This window comes from Eschscholzia californica, unplaced genomic scaffold (genome assembly GCF_041429995.1).
Source record: "Eschscholzia californica isolate CP2 unplaced genomic scaffold, dmEscCali1.0.p SCAF_1, whole genome shotgun sequence".
Classification (NCBI taxonomy): domain Eukaryota; kingdom Viridiplantae; phylum Streptophyta; class Magnoliopsida; order Ranunculales; family Papaveraceae; genus Eschscholzia; species Eschscholzia californica.
The window spans coordinates 57,277,691-57,305,356 of NW_028238198.1; the positions used below are offsets into that span (position 1 = coordinate 57,277,691).

Consider the following 27,666-nt stretch of genomic DNA (forward strand, 5'->3'; position numbering starts at 1 on the left):
GGTCAATAGGCGAAACTTTTTTTTGATTGGCTCGCTTGTTATGGCATTTGGTGACACAAGGAACAAATCAGATGCTATTGTACAAATTGTGTAATCCCAATGGTTGTTTAGTAACGTATCTCTTAATCTTCTTATCCTGTCGTAAACTATCGTTCATGTTCGTACGCATCAGCAAACCAAAAAAGCATAAATCAACAACAAAAACTGAAAACTATTATATTATAACTATATTATAATATAGTTGAATTCAACAGGCAAAATCGTGCACGACGTAAATCACCACTATATTTGTTAGCGTATCAATGATCAAACTCAACAAGTTCTATTTCTTAAGGATCACTACCCAAAGATGTACTATCCTTACCTCAGTTATTAAAATTCCATTTTGTAAGCATCACAATCGACAAATTTCCAATCCTTCCCTCAGTTATTTTAGGAACAATATTGCATACCACATCGAAGTTTCATTCTTAAGCATAGGACCCACAGATGTATAATCTTTCCCTCGGTTATTAATACATTATTTCTTAAGCATCACTACCCACAAATTTATAATACTTCTCAAGCTTATTAAAGTTTTGTTTCTTAAGCGTCCCTACCCACAGATGAATAATTTTCCCCTTAATTATTGATTGAAAAATATGGAATCTACATTGAAGTTAAACTTTTTAAGCATCACTATAGGCAGATTTATAATCATTCCCCCGATTATTGAAGAAATAATATGGCATACCACATTAAAACCATTGCTTAAGCATCAATGCCGGCAAATGTAGAATACTTCCCTCGATTATTGATGCAACAATATGGTATGCCACATTCAAGTCCATCTCTCAACCAACACTATGCACATTTGTATAATCCTCTCATCGATTATTGATGAAAGTATATGGCATACCACATTAAAATTTCATATCTTAAGCATCACAACTGACAATGATATAATCCTTCTCTCGATTTTTGATGGAATAATATGGTATACCATGTTAAAGTTTTGTTTCTTCAGCATCACTACACATATATGTATAATCCGTCCCTCGATTACCGATGGGAATATATTGTATTGCTATACCACATTAAAGTTCCATTTCTTAAGCATCAAAACCGACAAATGTATGATTGTTCCTTCGAATGTTGATGGAACAATATGGTATAACACGTTAAAGTTTCAATTCTTAAGCATCACAACAGAATTACGTATAATTCCTCCCTCAAATATTGATGGAACAATAAGGTATATACCACATAAAATTTTCATTTCTTAAGCATCACTATCGACAAAGGTATAATCCTTCCTCTATTATTGATGGTTAAATATGGTATACCATATTATAGTTCCATTTCTTAAGCATCGCTACCGGCAAATGTATAATACTTCCCTCGATTATTGATGGAACAATAAGATATATCACATTAAATTTACATATATTAAGCATCGCTACAGAAATACGTATAATCTTTCCCTCGATTATTCATGGAACACTATGGTATATACCACACTCCCCATATCTTAAGCATCACTACTCTCAAGTGTGTAATCCTTCTCACGATTATTGATTTGAAATATATGGTGTAACACATTAAAGTTCCATTTATTAAGCATTATAGCCAACAAATGTATAATCCTTCCGTAAACATTAATTGGACAATGTGGTATACCACATTAAAGTTTCATTTCATTTATGGAAATCAACCACATTTATGGAAATCAACCACATTAAAGTAGCATTATAGCCAACAAATGTATTAAGCATTATAGCCAACAAATGTATTAAGCATTATAGCCAACAAATGTATTAAGCATTATAGCCAACAAATGTATAATCCTTCCCTCGAATATTGATGGAAATCAACCACATTGATGTTCCATTTTTCAAACATCACAAGCGACAAATGCAAAATCCTTCCCTCGAATATTGATGGAACAATGTGTTATACCACATTGAAGTTCCATTCCTTAGGCATCACAACCGACAAATGTAAAATCTTTCTTGAAAAATTTTGATGCAACAATGTGATATACCACATTAAAGTTCCATTTCTTAGGCAAATGTATAATCCTTCACAAAAATATTGATGGAACAATGTGGTATACCAAATTAAAGTTCCATTTCTTAGGCATCACAACCGACAAATGTATAATCCTTCTCGAAAATATTTTGGAACAATGTGGTATACCACATTAAAGTTTTATTTCTTAGGCATTACAACCGACAAATGTAAAATCCTTCCCAAAAATATTGTGGAACAATGTGGTACACCACATTCAAGTTCCATTTCTTAGGCATCACAACCGACAAATGTATAATCCTTCCCGAAAATATTGATTGGAACAATGTGGTATGCACATTAAAGTCCCATTTCTTAGGCATCACAACCAACAAATGTATAATCCTTCCCGAAAATATTGATGCAACACTGTGGTATACCACCTTAAAGTTCCATTTTTTAGGCATCACAACCAACAAAAGTTTAATCCTTCCCGAAAACATTGATGGAACAAATTGGTATACCACATTGAAGTTCCATTTCTTAGGCATCACAACCAACAAATATGTAGTCCTTCCCTCAAATTATTGCGATTATATCTAATGTTTATGTTGTTTGTATTCTAGAAAAAAATGAGTTTAAATAGATCTTACAAAATTATTTAAGTAAGCAGTCTTGTGCATATATATATATACCTCCTCGGAATCCCGTCGCTGCCTCCACTACCAGGCCTCCACCACTTCCTCCATCGCCAAACCACCACACACACGCCCACCATTTTCACCAAACACACAGTCACACACCACCAAGCAGGGACATAAGTAGGATTTTAGTTTGATGGAGGCCGATAGACTAAGTCATACAAATAAATTTTACTACAGAAAAATATGAAAATAATTTCACCCACGCGCTACTTCTATAATTTATTCATTAATAATGACAGCTTAAAAATACTTCCACGGTTACTAAATCCTGTTGAGACAGTTCAATTTTGTGCATAGGAAAAATGATTGTGTGCCTTACTGTCAGTTCAATTTTGTGCCGACAGTCTGCCAGAATATCATGTACGGTTCCTAAATTTTCCTAAAAGGTGTTTTAGCTTTGGCAGGTCGTTTGCATCTTTCATACTAATGTCTTGGCACATTAATATGTTTATGACGGTCTCAGACAATCCCATGAAATAGAAAGAGAATTACCTGCATATTTTTAAACGAAGCTCGCCTTTTTAACCATCCAATTTATTCCCTCCTTCACCTCAATAATCATGTTATCCTGCAATTCAATATCAGAAAAGCATCATATCTGTCAAATGTTATATGAACTCTTCACATTTTCTTTAGAAATAACTAATCTATTACGCCATAAGAAATCTAAATATAAAATTGAAAAACTAACAAATAAGAGTATAGTTAATAAATTGGATGCTTTGTCAATTCTACGAAGATTCTCTGTCAATTACACTCAATCTATCAAGAGCAAACTGAGATCGAACATTCTTGTTCAAGCGGTAAATTGATGAATAACTGCGAGTAGGCATTAGATGTCTGGTCAACATTTCAAGTTATTAGTGTTGACTACAACTTGGGTGAATTTTTACACCCAAGTCTCACTGATTTTATTTGCCGATCTATGCAGATACAGTCTAGATAAGGCTTCCCGGTGACCCCGACTGCAAAGGATTCAGACAAACAACCTTAAGGCTGAAACCCTACCCCCTCACTAGAAGTCTAGTTGAAACAATAAAGTAGAGTTAATAAATAATGAGAAACACAAAACAGCAAATAATCAAAATGGATTTTGCGATAATTATCACTAAAAGTAGAATTTAAAAAGAAGAAGCCAACTTCATCAACTAATGTGATTGCATACACCTAGATAAGCTTTGCGACCTGTAATCAAAGAGACCTTAGGCAATAAGCTTGTGCTTGTTTGGAAGGATTACCACAAGTGATTGAAGCATGTCGTTTACAGAAAAAATATTTAGTTAGGGTAGTCTCAGTATAAGGGCCAGTTATCGCAATGTAACATATTATTGTAAGGAGCTAGAGGCTTTTAGAGCTAGTATAATTCTTATATTCACCATGTAAATAGATCATTACCCGTCTTGAGCAATTAGTTATTCTATTTAGAAACCAGAAAGGCTTGGTGACGAAATAAATTTCAATTCAAGCTTCCAAACTTATGAGCAAACCTCGTAATGGAGTTTCCTGAGGAGAAACTTGTAGGCCAGACCATTTATTTTATGAGTGATGAATTACCAATATCCCCAGGCATGTATTAACCTCAAGCAATTGAAAAAAAACTGGAACACATGATTTCTTCGATACAACATGCACTATCGATATTATTTAACTAGTAGTGACGTGAGAAACAAGCTGCAGATACTGTACCATTAATATGAACTTATTTAGGTAATGTGATTCAACTAGAAAGAGAACTCACCTTTCTAGCCTTCTTCTCTCCCTCTTTCACCTCAATAATCATCTTCAACATCTTGGCAATCAAATAAGAAAATTAATCTTCGTAGTTCTCGTTGACAGATGCAAGTTGAACTCACTGATTTTCTTGAAAATTCAAGCTATGAAAACTGAAAAACAAACTGATTCCAGTATTTGCATCTCTGCAGCGTGGACAATTCTCTACATATTTTCAAGTGCAAATGCAAACTATAACTGCCAAATAGACTATTGAGGAAAAGTCAATCAAAAACTAAAAGTACTTCTAAATTGTAATGTAAATCAAGCAATCTGGAGGAAATTGACTATCCTTCTTTCTCCTTCACTGTTTTTTTGTTCGAAAATGAAAAAGAAAGTAAACACTAGGCCGGCATGATTTCCTCTCGCCATTGGGAAAAACAGATTTTTGCTTGATTACCTTATGAGAAATCAATTTACATCTTAAGGTCAAAATCTAATTTCGATGTCAAATCTCAATGTTGAAACATGAGACAACAATAAAATTGAAATCAATAAATATGGAGTTTATTCACGAAGCCTTTTATACTACAGTCTAATTTATTCTCTGATCTAAGAGAGATTAATTGCTCCGTGAATACCAAAATCTAATTTCCCAGGCCTGATAGAACTTAATTCAGTGAATCCTTCTTGAAGACTAACACAAAAAAAAACATGTATAAGCTCACTGACTCTCCATTATAGAAGATATATTAGACGCTAAGCTTGTTTTTGTCTGGAATGATCATTGTAAATGATCGAAGCAATTATTGTGTTTACGAATCAGATTGGCTTAGCAACGAACTAATCTCCAGTTCTAATTCCGAACTTAAGATGCAAACCCCTCACAGATGCTCTTGTAAAACTATTGTACAAACTGATTCTCTTCAGATTTCAAAAATGTTTTTAAACTGAAGAAGACAAATGTGTGATCTTTACGGCTATTCAGTGATATATCTCTTACTTATCCGAAACAAACTTGATAGGCATTCCACAATTACTGATGGTAGGGTATTGTCCAAGATCATAATAGTAAGCATCATTCGAACCACCACAGCATTGTTAGTACCCACGAAAAAAATTGTAGATGATCATATAGTAAGCATAATACCCACTGGTAGAACTATTTGAATTACAGGTTAAAATATAGTATTACTCTAGTGTTCTCAGCTGCAAATCTAATTGAGCTATGCAGATATCAGAAAAGCATTTGGGTTCTCATAAAAAGTAACTAATCAATCACGATACAAAACATTCCAACTATGAAACTTGAAAACACAGATTCGAATTTGAAACTTTACAGCAAAGTCCAGAAGAAAATCTATAAAGATGTCATGAAATTTCTCCTAAATCTTTCAAGTGCAAACTAAATTGCCAATTCCGATTGAAGCAGTTAACCAATAAATAACTGCGACAGAGACTACAACTTAGGTGAACTTTTACACCTGAGTCCTCATAAAGCTTTCGGTGTCCGAGACCCACAAATGTACCGGGACAAACGGATCGTGACCCCTTAAATTCAACTCCTAATAGAAGGAATCTAGTTTATATCCGTATAAAGAGGTGCAGGGTTATACGAAGTAAGATTGTTACAAAAACCAAGCAATTCAGACAAAACTAGCGGACCTTATTTCTTTATCACTGCTTTTTTCTTCCACGTCAACAAACAAGACAATTACAAGGCCAAAATGCAAGGTTATTTACGGCAGACCCATTTACATACGAGAGTTCAAAATTTGATTTTATGTGAAACTATAAAATGAATCGTAAACTGGTCGCCTATGGAACGTTTTGTAGTCCATTACTCCATTACATTCTCTACTATAGGAGATAATTGCTCTTAATTAAAAAAACCAATAAGTGACCTCCCAGCTTTGAGCTAGCATATTTAGCAGCTCCTGAATATGAATGCAGATACCTGATAAGCTTGTGACTTAGGGGTCTCTGTAATAAAATCGACATCGTGCGAGAAGCTTCTGCTTGTTTTAGGGGATCATCCATAATGATTGAAGTTGTCATCCACACTAACAATATGTTAGTTAGAATCATCCTTGTATAAGGATCTATGTATTATAATGCAACATAGTGGACATTGTTTAACAGTTAGAGCTACAAAATTGAACATTTCACGATTTTAGTAGATTACCCATCTCGACCAGTTTGTTCTTCTCTTACGAAACAGGGTGGCAAAATGATTTCCGATTCTAACTTTCAACTTTTAATGCAAACCTCTTGATAGAGTCTAGAGTAGATATCTGAAGATATAACATGCCCTTTATTTTTAACTAGGGCACTCAAGATATGACAAACATACCCAAAATTACCTGCACAAGAAGCTCACCAATTTGGCCATGCAAAAGCAGATGAACTCTTCGATTTTATTAAAATTTCCATCTACAAAAGCTGAAAACAACTGATTCTAGTACTGACATCTTTGCAGCCTTGTCAATGCTTTTGAACTTTTCAAGTGCAAACTAAATTGCTTACTCCTGTTTAAGCCATCAACCGATCAATAACTAAAAATACATGTCAGTTTTACAGTCCATATTATTAGTATTAAGGACAAATATTTATTTCTTAGGCAACGCAACTGAGAAATGTATAATTCTTCCAGAAAATATTATAGAACAATAAAGTATACCACATTAAAGTTCCATTTCTTAGGTATCAAAACCAACAAATGTATAATCCATCCCAAGAATATTGAAGGAAAAATATGGTAAACCACAATATACTACCATTTCTTAGGCATCACAACCGACAAATATTTATTTCTTCCCAAAAATACACATGGAACAATGTGGTATACCACATTAAAGTTCCATTTCTTAGGCATCACAACCGACAAATGTATAATCCTTCTCGAAATTATTCATGGAACAATGTGGTATACCACATTAAAGTTCCATTATTTAGGCATCACAACCGACAAATCTGTAATCCTTCTCGAAAATATTGATAGAACAATGTGATATACCACATTTAAGATCCATTTCTTAGGCATCACAACCGACAAATGTATAATCCTTCTCGAAAATATTGATTGACCAATGTGGTATACCACATTAAAGTTCCATTTTCTTAGGCATCACAGCGGACAAATGTATATTCCCTCCTGAAAATATTGATGGAACAATGTGGCGTACCACATTAAAGTTTCATTTCTTAAGCATCACAACCAACAAATGTAAAATCCATCCCGAAAAATTTCGATGGAACAATGTGGTATACCACATTAAAGTTCCATTTCTTAGGCATCACAACCGACAAATATATAATAATCCTTCCCGAAAATATCGATGGAACAATGTGGTATACGACATTAAGGTTCCATTTCTCAAGCATCACAACCAACAAATGTAAAATCTTTCTCGACGAAACAATGTGGTATACCATTTCTCAAGCATTATAAACCGACAAATGTATAATCTTTCTCTCAAATGTAGACGGAACAATGTGGTATACCACATTAAAGTTTTAATTCTTAAGCATCACAACGGACAAATGTATAATCCTCCCTCGAATATTGATGGAACAATATACTACATAGCACATTGAAGTTTCTTACGCATCACTATTATGAAGCAGGTGCAGTAGTGTAAATAAGAAAAAAAATCAATTATTGGGTAAAACAAGACATATACACCATGTCTTAAGCATCAATCCCCAGGATTGTGGAACCCTTCCCTTAATTATTGGTGGACAAATAGAATATATGTACTTGCATAAGGGAATATCGAAACTTCTTTAATAAAATGATATAACAAGTATGTGATAGGACAAGAAAGCAACATGTCTTCTAGTAATGATAGCTACGCTTAATGAGTTGCAAGAAAGGAAGACAACAACAACTTTATATAGAAAAAGTGATAGTCAAGAACCAAGAGTGAAGACTTTGAATTCATCGGTACCATCAAAAAAATCAATTAGAAGATCTTGTTCTTCCAAGTAAAAAAAATGTGATGGTCAATGCTTAGGTTTTTATGCAATTCCGTAAAACAAATCAAAGGAAAAACCTGAGATTTAGCAATTGAACATGTTATTCTAGAATTACCACTGATAGTAAATAAACAACCCATAAACTCATTTAAGTAGGCTATCCCAGCTCCTTCGTTATAATGGAAGTTCCAATAGAATTACCATTGATAGTAAATAAACAACCCATAAACTCATTTAAGTAGGCTATCCATGAAATATGAAACCACTATGTACGTTATGCACCTTTTTGATAATTATCTAGGGCGAAATTCTTTTATTTTAGCTCAGGATTTTCACGACCATCAACTAAGAGGCTACAGACTAAAGCTGAAAAATTTTCTGATTCTAAGTAATAGGAATCCCCGAACTACCATTTTCTCTCACTGTGCTACTTATCCTTTCACAGAAACCAAGTAAATCCATTAATATACTTTTTTACAATCTCTCATCAATTAACGCGATAGAGTTCTCTTAAACCTTTAATGCCACTAATACTGTTAATAGACACTAATAGTCTAATAAAACATCAGTGTTAACATAGTTGTAACCAACTTACATATCTCTGTTACTATTCCCTTATCTATTTCATATATAAAGAATATAATATTATACTTGACAAATGAGCCCTGACACACTCAGCATCGGGTGAAGGTAGATTCATTTTTTTGTATCAAACAAGTACATCCACATAAAACATTTCATGGTAGATATGGTAACTGCCACTGGAAGGAAAAGATAACTAAAAGAAAGGAACACAAATTAAACTGACAGAGATTTCTAACCTTGATATTTGCACAAAGGTCTTCCATTTAGTTATCTGGTATCTGCACACAAAATCCATCTCATTTAAGGCAACACTATGATCCAAAACATCAAATTCATCGTATTTCCTGCTCTGTTTATATTTTGGTGGTAACCAGGGGCTCTCTAAGGTTGTTTACTTGTTTCAAAGATGTTTTGCTCAATCAAATGTCTCAATTTGTTTGAAATTAGGTATGAGTTCCTACCCAAGACACCTCAGAATGATATTTGAACCTTGTCATAAATTCCTTCCACCGCCACTTGTGCATCCATTTCTCATAATGTATGCAAGGAATGAAACTTCGGTTTCGGTGGAATTTCGGTCGACCCAAAAGTGGAAATGTTTCGTGGAAACGTTTCTGTTAGTGTGGAAGTTTTACAAAACCACAAAAATAATAGAAATATATTAGAATTGTATATACTAATATATTTTATCCATCATGAAGCCTAAAGAGAACATTGTTATAATTATAGTACTATTATGGATGAAAATAGTTTATATGAGGAGGGGCAAAAAGGAAAAAAAGTAACGGATTTGTTACAAATCAGAAGGTTTGAGGTGTAAATTGCAATCACATAGTTAGGTCAGGGTCAAATGGCAAATCCATAACATTAAAAGATTTGAAGGCAAAATAACTACAAAGGAAGGTAAAGGCGCCCTCCGTAAATGTCAAAGGCGTCTGCCTTGAGAGAGGTGCCTTTTACAATTATGGGGGCGCCCTTAAAACTTCCCTAATAGATTAGGGTTTGAAGAACAGTTTCTTTTTTCATCGTCTTCTTCCTCTGGCCGCCCACTTTCTCTCTCTAGGGTTTCATATGAAATCTTCGAACCTAGCTGTAATTTCATAAATTACATGTTATTTATTGTTAAAGTTTCATACTTTATTTCATTTTTTTTAATGCATTGTATCAACAATGTTCTTCCAAAAAGACATAATGCAATAAGTTTGTTCATCGTAACTAAAATACCAGCCACCTATGCTCCTGTATGAAGAATCAGGTACCACAATGCAGCATACTTTCTTCATAAAGAAGGGCTGCTATTATTGAACAATTACAAATTCATTTTATTCTTTTTTGAATCAAACTGACTAAGCGACAAAAAAAGAAAATCCATTAGGATGACGAATGACCAACATCCACGGGTTATATATTTCTAAAATGTCTGATGGGCTAAGAACCAACGACCAACCTCCATGGCATGGTCTCCTTGATACAGCATACATAATATGAGCCTTAATGATCTCTTTTGTTCTTACTGAAGTTTTCTATCAATTGTTACCATCCTATGATAACTTCTTTTTCTAATGACTATGTCCATATAGTCTGTATATGATCTGTCCTAATCCTCTCAGGCGTTACTATTGAGTAATTCGTAAGATGACATATTGCAAATGAATATGCAACTGATAACAAACATTACAAGAACCAAGTTATACATGAAAGACTACCTTGCAACCCCTGACTAGCTTCCACCAAGCACAATTAAGGCATTATAATGGAAGATGCAGCATCTCAACCAAATGGGTCGATAGGCGAAATTTTTTTTGATTGGCTCGCTTGTTATGGCATTTGGTAACACAAGGAACAAATCAGATGCTATTGTACAAATTGTGTAATCCCAATGGTTGTTCAGTAACGTATCTCTTAATCTCCTTATCCTGTCGTAAACTATCGTTCATGTTCGTACGCATCAGCAAACCAAAAAAGCATAAATCAAGCAACAAAAACTGAAAACTATTATATTATAACTATATTATAATATAGTTGAATTCAACAGGCAAAATCGTGCACGACTTAAATCACCACTATATTTGTTAGTGTATCAATGATCAAACTCAACAAGTTCTATTTCTTAAGGATCACTACCCAAAGATGTACTACCCCTACCTCGGTTATTAAAATTCCATTTTGTAAGCATCACAATCGACAAATTTCCAATCCTTCCCTCAGTTATTTTAGGAACAATATTGCATACCACATCGAAGTTTCATTCTTAAGCATAGGACCCACAGATGTATAATCTTTCCCTCGGTTATTAATACTTTATTTCTTAAGCATCACTACCCACAAATTTATAATACTTCTCAAGCTTATTAAAGTTTTGTTTTTTTAAGCGTCCCTACCCAAAGCAAGGAATGAAAAGTCGACATATTTTGGTCGAAGTTGCCGAAATATGTCGGTTTTCCTAATTAGGTAGACAGAAACACGCTTACAGAAATTTTTGGTAAGATTTCGGTCGAAACATGAAGAAATGTCGACATTTCTTATCTAAGAAGGAAATCGAACAGAAAAGGTAAGAAACCCTGAAGAGTAAGAACCCCTAAAGAGTAAGAAACCCTAAAATTAAAGGAAATTGAACCATAACTACTTACCAAGTAAAAGAAATCCAGCAGTAAAGGAAGGAAATCGAAAATTGGAAGGAAATTTTAAGAGATTTTCTTCGATTTTGAATTCTATAGAGAGAAAGTAAAAACCCCTAAAAACTATCGAGGAAGACGAGGAAAGAGTATAGAGTTTCAAATAAAAACCCTTTGGGAAGATGTATAGGCGCCTCCCGTAAGTGTTGAAAGCGCCTCCTTCCCTAATTGTTCTGGGATCTGGAGCGCCTTCCACCCTATTAAGGGGCACCTATAAAACTTCCCTATTTGTTTTTTTTTGTGCTACTATCAACAATTAATTCATTGTATCTCCTTGTCTAACTGTGCGATTACATATTAACCCCCAAACTAACCGTTTTGTTATAAATCTGTTTAACTTTTCTCACTTAATCCCCTAATATCAACTATTTGTAACTAGTCATTGTAACAATGTAATTTTTAGGCTTTATTATCGACAATAATTCAACTTACCCCATTAAACTGATTGTGTGATTGGGTATTATATACATTCCTAACATATTTCTATCATTTAAGTAGTTTTGTCAAACTTCCACACAGACCGAAACATTTCCACGAAACGTTTCCACTTTTGGACCGACCGAAATTTCCACCGAAACCGACATTTTATTCCTTGACCCAAAGATGAATAATTTTCCCCTTAATTATTGATTGAAAAATATGGAATCTACATTGAAGTTAAATTTTGAAGCATCACTATAGGCAGATGGGAATATATTGTATTGCTATACCACGTTAAAGTTCCATTTCTTAAGCATCAAAACCGACAAATGTAGAATCCTTCCTTCGAATATTGATGGAACAATGTGGTATAACACATTAAAGTTTCAATTCTTAAGCATCACAACAAAATTACGTATAATTCCTCCCTCGGATATTGATGGAACAATAGGGTATATACCACATAAAATTTTCATTTCTTAAGTATCACTATCGACAAAGGTATAATCCTTCCTCTATTATTGATGGTTAAATATAGTATACTATATTATAGTTCCATTTCTTAAGCATCGCTACCGGCAAATGTATAATACTTCCCTCGATTATTGATGGAACAATAAGATATATCACATTAAATTTACATATATTCAGCATCGCTACAGACATACGTATGATCTTTCCCTTGATTATTCATGGAACACTATGGTATATACCACACTCCCATATCTTAAGCATCACTACCCTCAAGTGTGTAATCCTTCTCACGATTATTGATTTGAAATATATGGTATAACACATTAAAGTTCCATTTATTAAGCATTATAGCCAACAAATGTATAATCCTTCCCGTAAACATTAATTGGACAATGTGGTATACCACATTAAAGTTTCATTTCTTAGGCATCACAACCGACAAACGGATAATTCTTTCCTCCATTGTTGATAGAAATATATGGTATGCTACATTAAAATTCCATTTCTCAAGCATCACAACCGACAAATGTTTAATCCTTCCGTCGAATATTGATGTAAATCAACAACATTGAAGTTCCATTCCTTAGGCATCACAACCGACAAATGTAAAATCTTTCTTGAAAATTTTTGATTAAAACAATGTGGTATACCACATTAAAGTTCCATTTCTTAGGCAAACGTATAATCCTTCACAAAAATATCGATGGAACAATGTGGTATACAAAATTAAAGTTCTATTTCTTAGGCTCTTAGGCATCACAACCGACAAATGTAAAATCTTTCCCAAAAATATCGTGGAACAATATGGTATTCCACATTGAAGTTCCATTTCTTAGGCATCACAAACGGCAAATGTATAATCCTTCCCGAAAATATTGATTGGAACAATGTGGTATGCACATTAAAGTTCCATTTCTTAGGCATCACAACCAACAAATGTATAATCCGTCCCGAAAATATTGATGCAACACTGTGGTATACCACCTTAAAGTTCCATTTTTTAGGCATTACAACCAACAAAAGTTTAATCCTTCCCGAAAACATTGATGGAACAAATTGGTATACCACATTGAAGTTCCATTTCTTAGGCATCACAACCAACAAATATGTAGTTCTACCCTCAAATTATTGCGATTATATCTAATGTTTATGTTGTTGTTTGAATCCCGTCGCTGCCTCCACTACCAGGCCTCCACCACTTCCTCCATCGCCAAACCACCACACACACGCCCACCATTTTCATCAAACACACAGTCACACACCACCAAGCATGGACATAAGTAGGATTTTTGTTTGATGGAGGCCGATAGACTAAGTCATACAAATAAATTTTACTACCTAAAAATATGAAAATAATTTCACCCACGTGGTACTTCTATAATTATTCATTAATAATGACAGTTTAAAAATACTTCCACGGTTACTAAATCCTATTGAGACAGCAAGTCTGAATTGCGTCCATTGTGCATAGGAAAAATGATTGTGTGCCTTAGTGTCAGTTCAATTTTGTGCCGACAGTCTGCCAGATTATCATGTACAGTTCCTAATTTTTCCTAAAAGGTGTTTTAGCTTTGACAGGTCGTTTGCATCTTTCATACTAATGTCTTGGCATATTAATATGTTTATGACGGTCTCAGACAATCCCATGAAATAGAAAACAAAATAACCGCCAAGGTTACAATATACTCGGCCAGAGTTTTTTATGCGTGATTGACGACTATAGACATTATGTAACTAATAGTGATAAGTGATGAGAGAGCAACTGCAGTTACTATACGACTGATATGTTTAACTAGAAAAGAATTACCTGCATATTTTTAAACGAAGCTCGCCTTTTTAACCATCCAATTTATTCCCTCCTTCACCTCAATAATCATGTTATCCTGCAATTCAATATCAGAAAAGCATCATATTTTGTCAAATGTTATATGAACTCTTCACTTTTTCATTAGAAATAACTAATCTATTATTGTAGAATTATATTTCTTAGGCATCACAACCGACAAATGTATAATCCTTCCTGAAAATATTGATTGGAACAATGTGGTATGCACATCAAAGTCCCCTTTCTTAGGCATCACAACCAACAAATGTATAATCCTTCCCGAAAATATTGATGCAACACTGTGGTATACCACCTTAAAGTTCCATTTTTTAGGCATTACAACCAACAAAAGTTTAATCCTTCCCGAAAACATGGATGGAACAAATTGGTATACCACATTGAAGTTCCATTTCTTAGGCATCACAACCAACAAATATGTAGTTCTACCCTCAAATTATTGCGATTATATCTAATGTTTATGTTGTTGTTTGTATTCTAGAAAAAAATTATTGCAGCCTTGTCAATGCTTTTGAACTTTTCAAGTGCAAACTAAATTGCTTACTCCTGTTTAACCCATCAAGCGATTAATAACTAAAAATACATGTCAGGTTTACGGTCTATATTATCAGTATGAAGGACAAGTCAATCAAAAACCATAAAATTATGCTCAAGTTGTAACCTAAATCAAACAAATTTTTCTCCTAAGCAGTTTTTCGTCAACATCAAGAGAGGAGATCTATAACTATTTTCGAAGCGATGCTTCTCGAGTCACCAAAACAAATATTTATCTGTTTACCTATTAGAGGAATCAATTTACATTCCTATATACTGAAGGAGAAAACTGTCTCGGGTTTACACCAATAAGCTGAATTTCCAGCCTTTAAGAATGTTGATTCAGCGCCTCCCAGAAGACATAATCAGTTTTTTCATCGTAAATAAAATATCAGCTAGCGACTCATGTATAAATGATCAAGTACTACAATGCAGTATACTTTGTTCAAAAGGAAGAGCTGTGAACAATTTGTACAAATTCAGTTTATACTTTTTCTGAATTATATTGACTTAGTGACAAAAAAGAAAGTCCATTAGGATGATGAATGACCAACATCCCCAAGATTATACATTTCTATAATATCTGATGGACTAAGAACCATTGACCAACCTCCATGACATGGTCGCCTTCAATCGGTTATTGATGAAAATATATGGTATACCACATTAAAATTTCATTTCTTAAGCATCACAACCACAATTATATAATCCTTCCCCCAACTCTAATGGAATAATATGGTATACCATGTTCGAGTTCTGTTTCTTCGGCATCACTACACAGGTATGTAAAATCTTTCCCTCGATTATTGATGGAAATATATGGTAAACCACATTAAAGTTCAATTTCTTAAGCATCAAAACCGACAAATGTATAATTTTCCCCTCGATTATTGACGGAAATTTATTGTATTGGTATACCACATTAAAGTTCAATTTCTTAAGCATCACAACCGACAAATGTATAATCTTTCCCTCGATTATTGAAGAAAATATATTCTAATGGTATACCACATTGAAGTTCCATTTCTTAAGCACTGAAACCGACAAATGTATAATCCTTCCCTCGAATATTGATGGAACAATGTGGTATACCATGTAAAAGATTCAATTCTTAAGCATCACAACCGCAAAATGTATAATTCTTCCCTTGAAAATTGATGGAACGATATGGTATGTAGCACATTAAAAATTCATTTCTAAGGCATCGCTATCGACTAATCACAAATGTATATTCCTTTTTCGATTATTGATAAATAAATGTATAATCCTTCTCGAAAATATTCATTTCTAAGGCATCACAACCGACAAATGTATAATCCTTCTCGAAAATGTATAATTCTTAAGCATCACAACGGAATTACGTATAATTCCTCCCTCGAATATTGATGGAACAATAGGGTATATACCACATAAAATTTTCATTTCTTAAGCATCACTATCGACAAAGGTATAATCCTTCCTCTATTATTGATGGTTAAATATGGTATACCATATTATAGTTTCATTTCTTAAGCATCGCTACCGACAAATGTATAATACTTCCCTGGATTATTGATGGAACAATAAGATATATCACATTAAATTTACATATATTAAGCATCGCTACATACATACATATAATTTTTCCCTCGATTATTCATGGAACACTATGGTATATACCACACTCTCATATCTCAAGCATCACTACCCTCAAGTTTGTAATCCTTCTCACGATTATTGATTTGAAATATATGGTACAACACATTAAAGTTCCATTTATTAAGCATTATAGCCAACAAACGTATAATCCTTCCCGTAAACATTGATTGGACAATGTGGTATACCACATTAAAGTTTCATTTCTTAGGCATCACAACCGCCAAACGGATAATTCTTTCCTCCGTTGTTGATAGAAATATATGGTATACTACATTAAAATTCCATTTCTCAAGCATCACAACCGACAAAAGTTTAATCCTTCCCTCAAAAATTGATGGAAATCAACAACATTAATGTTCCATTTTTCAAACATCACAAGAGACAAATGTATAATCCTTCCCTCGAATATTGATGGAACAATGTGTTATACCACATTGAAGTTCCATTCCTTAGGCATCACAACCGACAAATGTAAAATCTTTCTTGAAAAATTTTGATAGAACAATGTGGTATACCAAATTAAAGTTCCTTTTCTTAGGCATCACAACCGACAAATGTATAATCCTTCTCGAAAATATTTTGGAACAATGTGGTATACCACATTAAAGTTTTATTGCTTAGGCATTACAACCGACAAATGTAAAATCCTGACCAAAAATATTGTGGAACAATGTGGTACACCACATTGAAGTTCCATTTCTTAGGCATCACAACCGACAAATGTATAATCCTTCCCGAAAATATTGATTGGAACAATGTGGTATGCACATTAAAGTCCCATTTCTTAGGCATCACAACCAACAAATGTATAATCCTTCCCGAAAATATTGATGCAACGCTGTGGTATACCAGCTTAAAGTTCCATTTTTTAGGCATCACAATTCACAACCAACAAAAGTTTAATCCTTCCCGAAAATATTGATGGAACAAATTGGTATACCACATTAAAGTTCCATTTCTTAGGCATCACAACCAACAAATATGTAGTCCTTCCCTCAAATTTTGTGCCTTACTGTCAGTTCAATTTTGTGCCGACAATCTGCCAGACTATCATGTACGGTTCCTAAATTTTCCTAAAAGGTGTTTTAGCTTTGACAGGTCGTTTGCATCTTTCATACTAATGTCTTGACACATTAATATGTTTATGACGGTCTCAGACAATCCCATGAAATAGAAAACAAAATAACCGCCAAGGTTACAATATACTCGGCCAGAGTTTTTTATGCGTGATTGACGACTATAGACACTATGTAACTAATAGTGATAAGTGATGAGAGAGCAACTGCAGATACTATATGACTGATATGTTTAACTAGAAAGAGAATTACCTGCATATTTTTAAACGAAGCTCGCCTTTTTAACCATCCAATTTATTCCCTCCTTCACCTCAATAATCATGTTATCCTGCAATTCAATATCAGAAAAGCATCATATCTGTCAAATGTTATATGAACTCTTCACATTTTCTTTAGAAATAACTAATCTATTACGCCATAAGAAATCTAAATATAAAATTGAAAAACTAACAAATAAGAGTATAGTTAATAAATTGGATGCTTTGTCAATTCTACGAAGATTCTCTGTCAATTACACTCAATCTATCAAGAGCAAACTGAGATCGAACATTCTTGTTCAAGCGGTAAATTGATGAATAACTGCGAGTAGGCATTAGATGTCTGGTCAGCATTTCAAGTTATTAGTGTTGACTACAACTTGGGTGAATTTTTACACCCAAGTCTCACTGATTTTATTTGCCGATCTATGCAGATGCAATCTAGATAAGGCTTCCCGGTGACCACGACTGCGAAGGATTCGGACAAACAACCTTAAGGCTGAAACCCTGCCCTCTTACTAGAAATCTAGTTGAAACAATAAAGTAGAGTTAATAAATTTTGAGAAACACAAAACAGCAAATAATCAAAATGGATTTTGCGATAATTATCTCTAAAAGTAGAATTTAAAAAGAAGAAGCCAACTTCATCAACTAATGTGATTGCATACACCTAGATAAGCTTTGCGACCTGTAATCAAAGAGACCTTAGGCAATAAGCTTGTGCTTGTTTGGAAGGATTACCACAAGTGATTGAAGCATGTCGTTTACAGAAAAAATATTTAGTTAGGGTAGTCTCAGTATAAGGGCCAGCTATCGCAATGTAACATATTATTGTTAAGCAGCTAGAGGCTTAGAGCTAGTATAATTCTTATATTCACGATCTAAATAGATCATTACCCGTTTCGAGCAATTAGTTCTGCTATTTACAAATCAGAATGGCTTGGTGACGAAATAAATTTCGATTCAAACTTCCAAACTTATGAGCAAACCTCGTAGTGGAGTTTCCTGAGGAGAAACTTATAGGCCAGACCATTTATTTTATGAGTGATGAATTACCAATATCCCCAGGCATGTATTAACTTCAAGCAATTGAAAAAAAACTGGAACACATTATTTCTTCGATACAACATGCACTATCGATATTATTTAACTAGTAGTGACGTGAGAAACAAGCTGCAGATACTGTACCATTAATATGAACTTATTTAGGTAATACGATTCAACTAGAAGGAGAACTCACCTTTCTAGCCTTCCTCTCTCCCTCTTTCACCTCAATAATCATCTTCAACATCTTGGCAGTCAAATAAGAAAATTAATCTTCGTAGTTCTCGTTGACAATGCAAGTTGAAATCACTGATTTTCTTGAAAATTCAAGCTATGAAAACTGAAAAACAAACTGATTCCAGTATTTGCATCTCTGCAGCCTGGACAATTCTCTGCATATTTTCAAGTGCAAATGCAAACTATAACTGCCAAATAGACTATTGAGGAAAAGTCAATCAAAAACTAAAAGTACTTCTAAATTGTAATGTAAATCAAGCAATCTGCGGGAAATTGACTAGCCTTCTTTCTCCTTCACTGTTTTTTTTGTTCGAAAACGAAAAAGAAAGTAAACACTAGGCTGGCATGATTTCCTCTCGCCATTGGGAAAAACAGATTTTTGCTTGATTACCTTAAGAGAAATCAATTTACATCTCAAGGTCAAAATCTGATTTCGATGTCAAATCTCAATGTTGAAACATGAGACAACAATAAAATTGAAATCAATAAATATGGAGTTTAATCATGAAGCCTTTTATCGTACAGTCTAATTTATTCTCTAATCTAAGAGAGATTAATTGCGCCGTGAATACCAAAATCTAATTTCCCAGGCCTGAGAGAACTTAATTCAGTGAATCCTTCTTGAAGACTAACACAAAAAAAATCCATTATAGAAGAGATATTAGACGCTAAGCTTGTTCTTGTCTGGAATGATCATTGTAAATGATTGAAGCAATTATTGTGTTTACGAATCAGATTGGCTTAACAACGAACTAAACTCCAGTTCTAATTCCGAACTTAAGATGCAAACCCCTCACAGATGCTCTTGTAGAACTATTATACGAACTGATTCTCTTCAGATTTCAAAAATGTTTTTTAACTGAAGAAGACAAATGTGTGATCTTTACGGCTATTCTGTAATATATCTTTTACTTATCCGAAACAAACTTGTTAGGCATTCCACAATTACTGATGGTAGGGTATTGTCCATGATCATAATATAAGCATCAATAACCACTGGTAGAACTATTTGAATTACAGGTTAAAATATAGTATTACTCTAGTGTTCTCAGCTGCAAATCTAATTTAGCTATGCAGATATCAGAAAAGCATTTGGGTTCTCATAAAAAGTAACTAATCAATCACGATACAAAACATTCCAACTATGAAACTTGAAAACACAGATCCAAATTTGAAACTTTGCAGCAAAAGTCCAGAAGAAAATCTACAAAGATGTCATGAAATTTCTCCTAAATCTTTCAAGTGCAAACTAAATTGCCGATTCCGATTGAAGCAGTTAACCAATGAATAACTGCTACAGAGACTACAACTTAGGTGAACTTTTACACCTGAGTCCTCATAAAGCTTTCGGTGTCCGAGGCCCACAAATGTACCGGGACAAACAAATCGTGACCCCTTAAATTCAACTCCTAATAGAAGGAACCTAGTTTATATCCGTATAAAGAGGTGCAGGGTTATACGAAGTTAGATTGTTACAAAAATCAAGCAATTCGGACAAAACTAGCGGACCTTATTTCTTTATCACTGCTTTTTTCTTCCACGTCAACAAACAAGACAATTACAAGGCCAAAATGCAAGGTTATTTCTTGCCATCGAAATAATTTTTATCTAATTACTTGTACGGCAGACCCATTTACATACGAGAGTTCAAAATTTGATTTTATGTGAAACTATAAAATGAATCGTAAACTGGTCGCCCATGGAACGTTTTGTAGTCCATTACATTCTCTACTATAGGAGAGAATTGCTCTTAATTTAAAAACCAATAAGTGACCTCCCAGCTTTGAGCTAGCATATTTAGCAGCTCCTGAATATGAATGCAGATACCTGATAAGCTTGTGACTTAGGGGTCTCTGTAATAAAATTGACATCGTGCGAGAAGCTTGTGCTTGTTTAAGGGGATCATCCATAATGATTGAAGTTGTCATCCACACTAACAATATGTTAGTTAGAATCATCCTTGTATAAGGATCTAGGTATTATAATGCAACATAGTGGACATTGTTTAACAGTTAAGAGCTACAAAATTGAACATTTCACGATTTTAGTAGATTATTACCCATCTCGACCAGTTTGTTCTTCTCTTACGAAACAGGGTGGCAAAATGATTTCCGATTCTAACTTTCAACTTTTAATGCAAACCTCCTGATAGAGAGTCTAGAGTAGATATCTGAAGATATAACATGCCCTTTATTTTTAACTAGGACAGGCACTCAAGATATGACAAACATACCCAAAATTACCTGCACAAGAAGCTCACCTTTTTTGCCATGCAAAAGCAGATGAACTCTTCGATTTTATTAAAATTTCCATCTACAAAAGCTGAAAACAAACTGATTCTAGTACTGGCATCTTTGCAGCCTTGTCAATGCTTTTGAACTTTTCAAGTGCAAACTAAATTGCTTACTCCTGTTTAAGCCATCAACCGATTAATAACTAAAAATACATGTCAGGTTTACAGTCTATATTATTAGTATTAAGGACAAGTCAATCAAATTTATGCTCAAGTTGTAATGTATATCAAACAATCTGGCCAAAATTAACTAACCTTTTTTTCTCCTAAGCAGTTTTTCGTCAACATCAAGAGAGGAGATCTAAAACTATTTTCGAAGCGTTGCTTCTCGAGTCACCAAAACAAATATTTATTTGGTTACCTATTAGAGGAATCAATTTACATTCCTAGATCTAAAACTATTTTCGAAGTCATGATCTTACTCTAGAAACAGACAATTATTTGCTTATCCATTAAACCTTTTATAGTCTAATACATTCTATATACTGAAGGAGAAAACTGTTTCGTTTTTACACCAATAAGCTGAATTTCCAACCTTTAAGAATGCTGATTCTTTTTCTGAATCATATTGACTTAGTGACAAAAAAGAAAGTCCATTAGGATGATGAATGACCAACATCCCCAAGATTATACATTTCTAGAATATCTGATGGGCTAAGAACCAGTGACCAACCTCCATGACATGGTCTCCTTCAATCGGTTATTTTGATGAAAATATATGGTATACCACATTAAAATTTCATTTCTTAAGCATCACAACCACAATTATATAATCCTTCCCCCAACTTCAATGGAATAATATGGTATACCACGTTAGAGTTTTGTTTCTTCGACATCACTACACAGGTACGTAAAATCTTTCCCTCGATTATTGATGGAAATATATGGTAAACCACATTAAAGTTCAATTTCATAAGCATCAAAACCGACAAATGTATAATTTTCCCCTCGATTATTGACGAAAATTTATTGCATTGGTATACCACATTAAAGTTCAATTTCTTAAGCATCACAACCGACAAATGTATAATCTTTCCCTCGATTATTGCAGAAAATATATTGTAATGGTACACCACATTAAAGTTCCATTTCTTAAGCACTAAAACCGACAAATGTATAATCCTTCCCTCGAATATTGATGGAACAATGTGGTACACCATGTAAAAGATTCAATTCTTAAGCATCACAACCGCAAAATGTATAATTCTTCCCTTGAAAATTGATGGAACGATATGGTATGTAGCACATTAAAAAATCATTTCTAAAGCATCACTATCGACAAATCACAAATGTATATTCCTTCTTCGATTATTGATAAATAAATATGATATACCATATTATAGTTCCATTTCTTAAGCATCCTAACGACAAGTGTATAATACTTTCTTTAATTATTGATGAAACAATATTCACATTCAAGTTCAATTTCTTAAGCATCACTACCGACAAATATATAATCTTTCCCTCAATTATTGATGGAACAATATGGTATCCCACATTTCTATTTCTTAAGCATCACTACCCACAAGTGTATAATCCTTCCCTCGATTATTGATTGAAATGTATGGTATAACACATTAAAGTTCCATTTCTTAAGCATTATATTCGACAGATGTTAGGCATTTCACTTTAAAGTTCCATTTCTTAGGCATCACAACCGATAAATGTATAATCCATTCCAAAAAAATTGATGAAACAATGTGGTATACCACATTAAAGTCTCATTTCTTAGGCATCTCAACAGACAAATGTATAAGCTTTCCGAAAATACTGATGGAACAATGTGGTATACCACATTAAAGTTCCATTTCTTAGGCAACGCAACTGACAAATGTATAATTCTTTCAGAAAATATTATAGAACAATAAAGTATACCACATTAAAGTTCCATTTCATAGGTATCAAAACAAACAAATGTATAATCCATCCCAAGAATATTGATGGAAAAATATGGTAAACCACATTATACTGCCATTTCTTAGGCATCACAACCGACAAATATTTGTTTCTTCCCAAAAATACAAATGGAACAATGTGGTATACCACATTAAAGTTCCATTTCTTAGGCATCACAACCGACAAATGTATAATCCTTCTCGAAATTATTCATGGAACAATGTGGTATCCCACATTAAAGTTCCATTATTTAGGCATCACAACCGACAAATCTGTAATCCTTAAAATATCGATAGAACAATGTGATATACCACATTTAAGATCCATTTCTTAGGCATCACAACCGACAAATGTATAATCCTTCTCGAAAATATTGATTGACCAATGTGGTATACCACATTAAAGTTCAATTTTCTTAGGCATCACAGCGGACAAATGTATATTCCTTCCCGAAAATATTGATGGAACAATGTGGCGTACCACATTAAAGTTCCATTTCTTAAGCATCACAGCCAACAAATGTAAAATCCATCCCGAAAATATCGATGGAACAATGTGGTATACCACATTAAAGTTCCATTTCTTAGGCATCACAACCGACAAATGTATAATCCTTCTCGAAAATATTGATTGACCAATGTGGCATACCAGATCAAAGTTCAATTTTATTAGGCATCACAGCGGACAAATGTATATTCCTTCCCGAAAATATTGATGGAACAATGTGGTGTACCACATTAAAGTTCCATTTCTTAAGCATCACAGCCAACAAATGTAAAGTCCATCCCGAAAATATCGATGGAACAATGTGGTATACCACATTAAAGTTCCATTTCTTAGGCATCACAACCGACAAATGTATAATCCTTCTCGAAAATATTGATTGACCAATGTGGTATACCACATTAAAGTTCAATTTTATTAGGCATCACAGCGGCCAAATTTATATTCCTTCCCGAAAATATCGATGGAACAATGTGGTATACCACATTAAAGTTCCATTTCTTAGGCATCACAACCGACAAATATATAATCCTTCCCAAAAATATTGATGGAACAATGTGGTATACCACATTAAGGTTCCATTTCTCAAGCATCACAACTAACAAATGTAAAATCTTTCTCGACGAAACAATGTGGTATACCACATTGAGGTTCTATTTCTCAAGCATCAGAATCGACAAATGTATAATCTTTCTCTCGAATGTCGATGGAACAATGTGGTATACCACATTAAAGTTTTAATTCTTAAGCATCACAAAGGACAAATGTATAATCCTCCCTCGAATATTGATGGAACAATATACTACATAGCACATTGAAGTTTCTTACGCATCACTATTATGAAGCAGGTGCAGTAGTGTAAATAAGAAAAAAAATCAATTATTGGGTAAAACAAGACATATACACCATGTCTTAAGCATCAATCCCCAGGATTGTGGAACCCTTCCCTTAATTATTGGTGGACAAATAGAATATATGTACTTGCATAAGGTAATATTGAAACTTCTTTAATAAAATGATATAACAAGTATGTGATAGGACAAGAAAGCAACATGTCTTCTAGTAATGATAGCTACGCTTAATGAGTTGCAAAAAAGGAAGACAACAACAGCTTTATATAGAAAAAGTGATAGTCAAGAGCCAAGAGTCAAGACTTTGAATTCATCGGTACCATCAAGAAAATCAATTAGAAGATCTTGTTCTTCCAAGTAAAAAAAATGTGATGGTCAATGTTTAGGTTTTTATCCAATTGAGTAAAACAAATCAAAGGAAAAACCTGAGATTTATGAATTGAACATGTTATTCTAGAATTACCACTGATAGTAAATAAACAACCCATAAACTCATTTAAGTAGGCTATCCCAGCTCCTTCGTTATAATGGAAGTTCCAATAGAATTACCATTGATAGTAAATAAACAACCCATAAACTCATTTAAGTAGGCTATCCATGAAATATGAAACCACTATGTACGTTATGCACCTTTTTGATAATTATCTAGGGCGAAATTCTTTTATTTTAGCACAGGATTTTCACGACCATCAACTAAGAGGCTGCAGACTAAAGCTGAAAATTTTTCTGATTCTAAGTAATATGAATCCCCGAACTACCATTTTCTCTCACTGTGCTACTTATCCTTTCACTGAAACCAAGTAAATCCATTAATATACTTTTTTACAATCTCTCATCAATTAACGCGATAGAGTTCTCCTCAACCTTTAATGCGCCACTAATACTGTTAATAGACACTAATAGTCTAATAAAACATCAGTGTTAACATAGTTGTAACCAACTTACATATCTCTGTTACTATTCCCTTATCTATTTCATATATAAAGAATATAATATTATACTTGACAAATGAGCCCTGACACACTCAGCATCGGGTGAAGGTAGATTCATTTTTTTGTATCAAACAAGTACATCCACATAAAACATTTCATGGTAGATATGGTAATTGCCACTGGAAGGAAAAGATAACTAAAAGAAAGGAACACAAATTAAACTGACAGAGATGTCTAACCTTGATATTTGCACAAAGGTCTTCCATGTAGTTATCTGGTATCTGCACACAAAATCCATATCAATTAAGGCAACACTATGATCCAAAACATCAAATTCATCGTATTTCCTGCTCTGTTTATATTTTGGTGGTAACCCGGGGCTCTCTAAGGTTGTTTACTTGTTTCAAAGATGTTTTGCTCAATCAAATGTCTTAATTTGTTTGAAATTAGGTATGAGTTCCTATCCAAGACACCTCAGAATGATATTTGAACCTTGTCATAAATTCCTTCCACCGGCACTTGTGCATCCATTTCTCATAATGTATGTCATCTTCGACTTATAACTTCAGTGAAGAGATAGCATAATATATAGAGGCTACTACATGGTATACATCGAATGGACAGAGTGTTGGACTGATTTTAAAGCAGTAATAAAAAAAATTGGTTTCCATGGTAAGATAAGATGATCTTAAGTATGTTAACAATAAAACTTAGGTGCTTACTTTACTCTGTACAATTGATGGGTTTTGAGAAGCCATTTTTTCCTTGAATTTTCTAAAAGTACCTGAAACATTCATGAGTTGTTGATGTTAAGAATCCAATAACGAGAAATACAACGTAAAGAAAAGTTAGAAAACAAAACATTTTCTTTACGTAAAGTAAGAAACAGCAAGGAAAATGAGAAGTTAAAAAGAAACAAAAAAAACACTTCCCCAGTACAAGGAATACTGACCAAGACCCAAGCTCAACAACCTAACAATCTCTCAAGATTGACACTAATCAAATAAAACTCACCACCTAGTTTGTCATAGGCTTCTTCAGAAATTGAGTATTTCTCCACCAATGAAGTATCTTCCAGCCAGCCACCAGAGGTTACTGAAGACGGATCCAGATCTACTATATGTAATCGGAACCTTCCATAAATTAGAACAAGTTGATCAGATAAGATCATGTAACACATATAAGAAGCCACACTAAGAAAAACTTTAAACATGAATCGGGGTGTAAGTTGGCACTAGTCCAAATACTTCCCATTTGTACAGTATATGATATAGCCAGTAGCCACTTTGGTTTGTCAATTGTAATTGTAACCCTTCCATGAAAAACAAATAGGAACTTGGGTTTTCAAAACATTAAACAAAACATTCATTATATCAAGTAATTAAGATACCAACATTTTTGTTAATAAAATTAGTCTGCAGATTTGAGAGAGAGAGAAAGGAAGAGAGTAGTACCTGGAGAGAGAAACAAACATCTGATGAGAAGGTCTTGAGATTAGAATGCGTTACTCGGAGAAGGACAGAATCGTCTCCCTCAATCTGTAACTTATTAGCCATCACTTCCTCCTTCCTTCCTTCCAAGCAATAGTAATACAAAGACGATTTGAAAGAGTGGAATTTCTGTTTCAATACCCTTGAAAATTCCACTCTTTCTAACTTGAGATTTATAAATCGCAACCCTTCAGTGTTGTTACAAAAATCTGTAACCCTAATTCAACCGAGCTTTAGGTCAAGAATGAAACAAGACGAAGAAAAAACGATTAAAACCCTAACTTGAGCTTTGTTTGATTCTTGATTGATTATTCAACTAGGGTTCTTCAACTAGGGGGTGATTCTTGAATTGATTCTTCAATTAGTGTTTAATTCTTTGTTTCTTCAATTAGGGGTAGATTCTTCACCCTAATTTCTCCCTTTGAACGAAGATTGTTGTGAGGCGAGAGATTTCAAGAAAAGGTGGGGGAGATGGAAGGAGAGAGAAGAATGATAGCATCTCACCGTCGCTCTCATCTGCAAGACTACAACAGAAA

General features: G+C 33.9%; 1 protein-coding gene across 25 annotated transcripts; it reads right to left on the reverse strand.

The window, feature by feature from the left end:
* Positions 1 to 2,504: 2,504 nt before the first annotated feature.
* Positions 2,505 to 27,666, reverse strand: LOC147567781 (tubulin-folding cofactor B-like). 25 transcript variants are annotated; one of them, XR_015230862.1, is made up of 11 exons: positions 27,095 to 27,666; positions 26,655 to 26,773; positions 26,363 to 26,424; positions 25,880 to 25,921; positions 19,124 to 19,319; positions 15,178 to 17,954; positions 14,343 to 14,418; positions 9,428 to 9,580; positions 9,203 to 9,244; positions 3,186 to 3,261; positions 2,505 to 2,841 (listed from the first exon to the last, which is right to left on the reverse strand). XR_015230862.1 is itself a non-coding variant. In XM_086654343.1 (7 exons), exons 1-6 carry the CDS (start codon positions 27,112 to 27,114, stop codon positions 17,889 to 17,891), a joined length of 360 nt encoding a protein of 119 aa, XP_086510469.1. In that variant the 5' UTR covers positions 27,115 to 27,666; the 3' UTR covers positions 2,855 to 3,261; positions 17,879 to 17,888. The 25 variants fall into 25 exon arrangements, 4 of the variants coding, with proteins under 4 accessions (XP_086510469.1, XP_086510468.1, XP_086510470.1 ...); XR_015230852.1 differs by lacking the exons at positions 2,505 to 2,841; positions 14,343 to 14,418 and adding an exon at positions 4,432 to 4,482 and having other exon boundaries at positions 2,855 to 3,261; positions 17,879 to 17,954; XR_015230861.1 differs by lacking the exons at positions 2,505 to 2,841; positions 9,428 to 9,580 and adding an exon at positions 10,673 to 10,892 and having other exon boundaries at positions 2,855 to 3,261.

What these genes read in the sequence shown, in the direction of transcription:
- LOC147567781 (XM_086654343.1), bottom strand. Translation starts at nt 27,114, where the DNA reads ATGTTTGTTTCTCTCTCCAG. An exon ending in AGCCTATGACAAACTAGGTG is followed by an intron (nt 26,425 to 26,654) that starts GTGAGTTTTATT and finishes TGAATGTTTCAG; the next exon opens with GTACTTTTAGAAAATTCAAG. An exon ending in GAGAGAGGAAGGCTAGAAAG is followed by an intron (nt 17,955 to 19,123) that starts GTGAGTTCTCCT and finishes ATTGAATTGCAG; the next exon opens with GATAACATGATTATTGAGGT.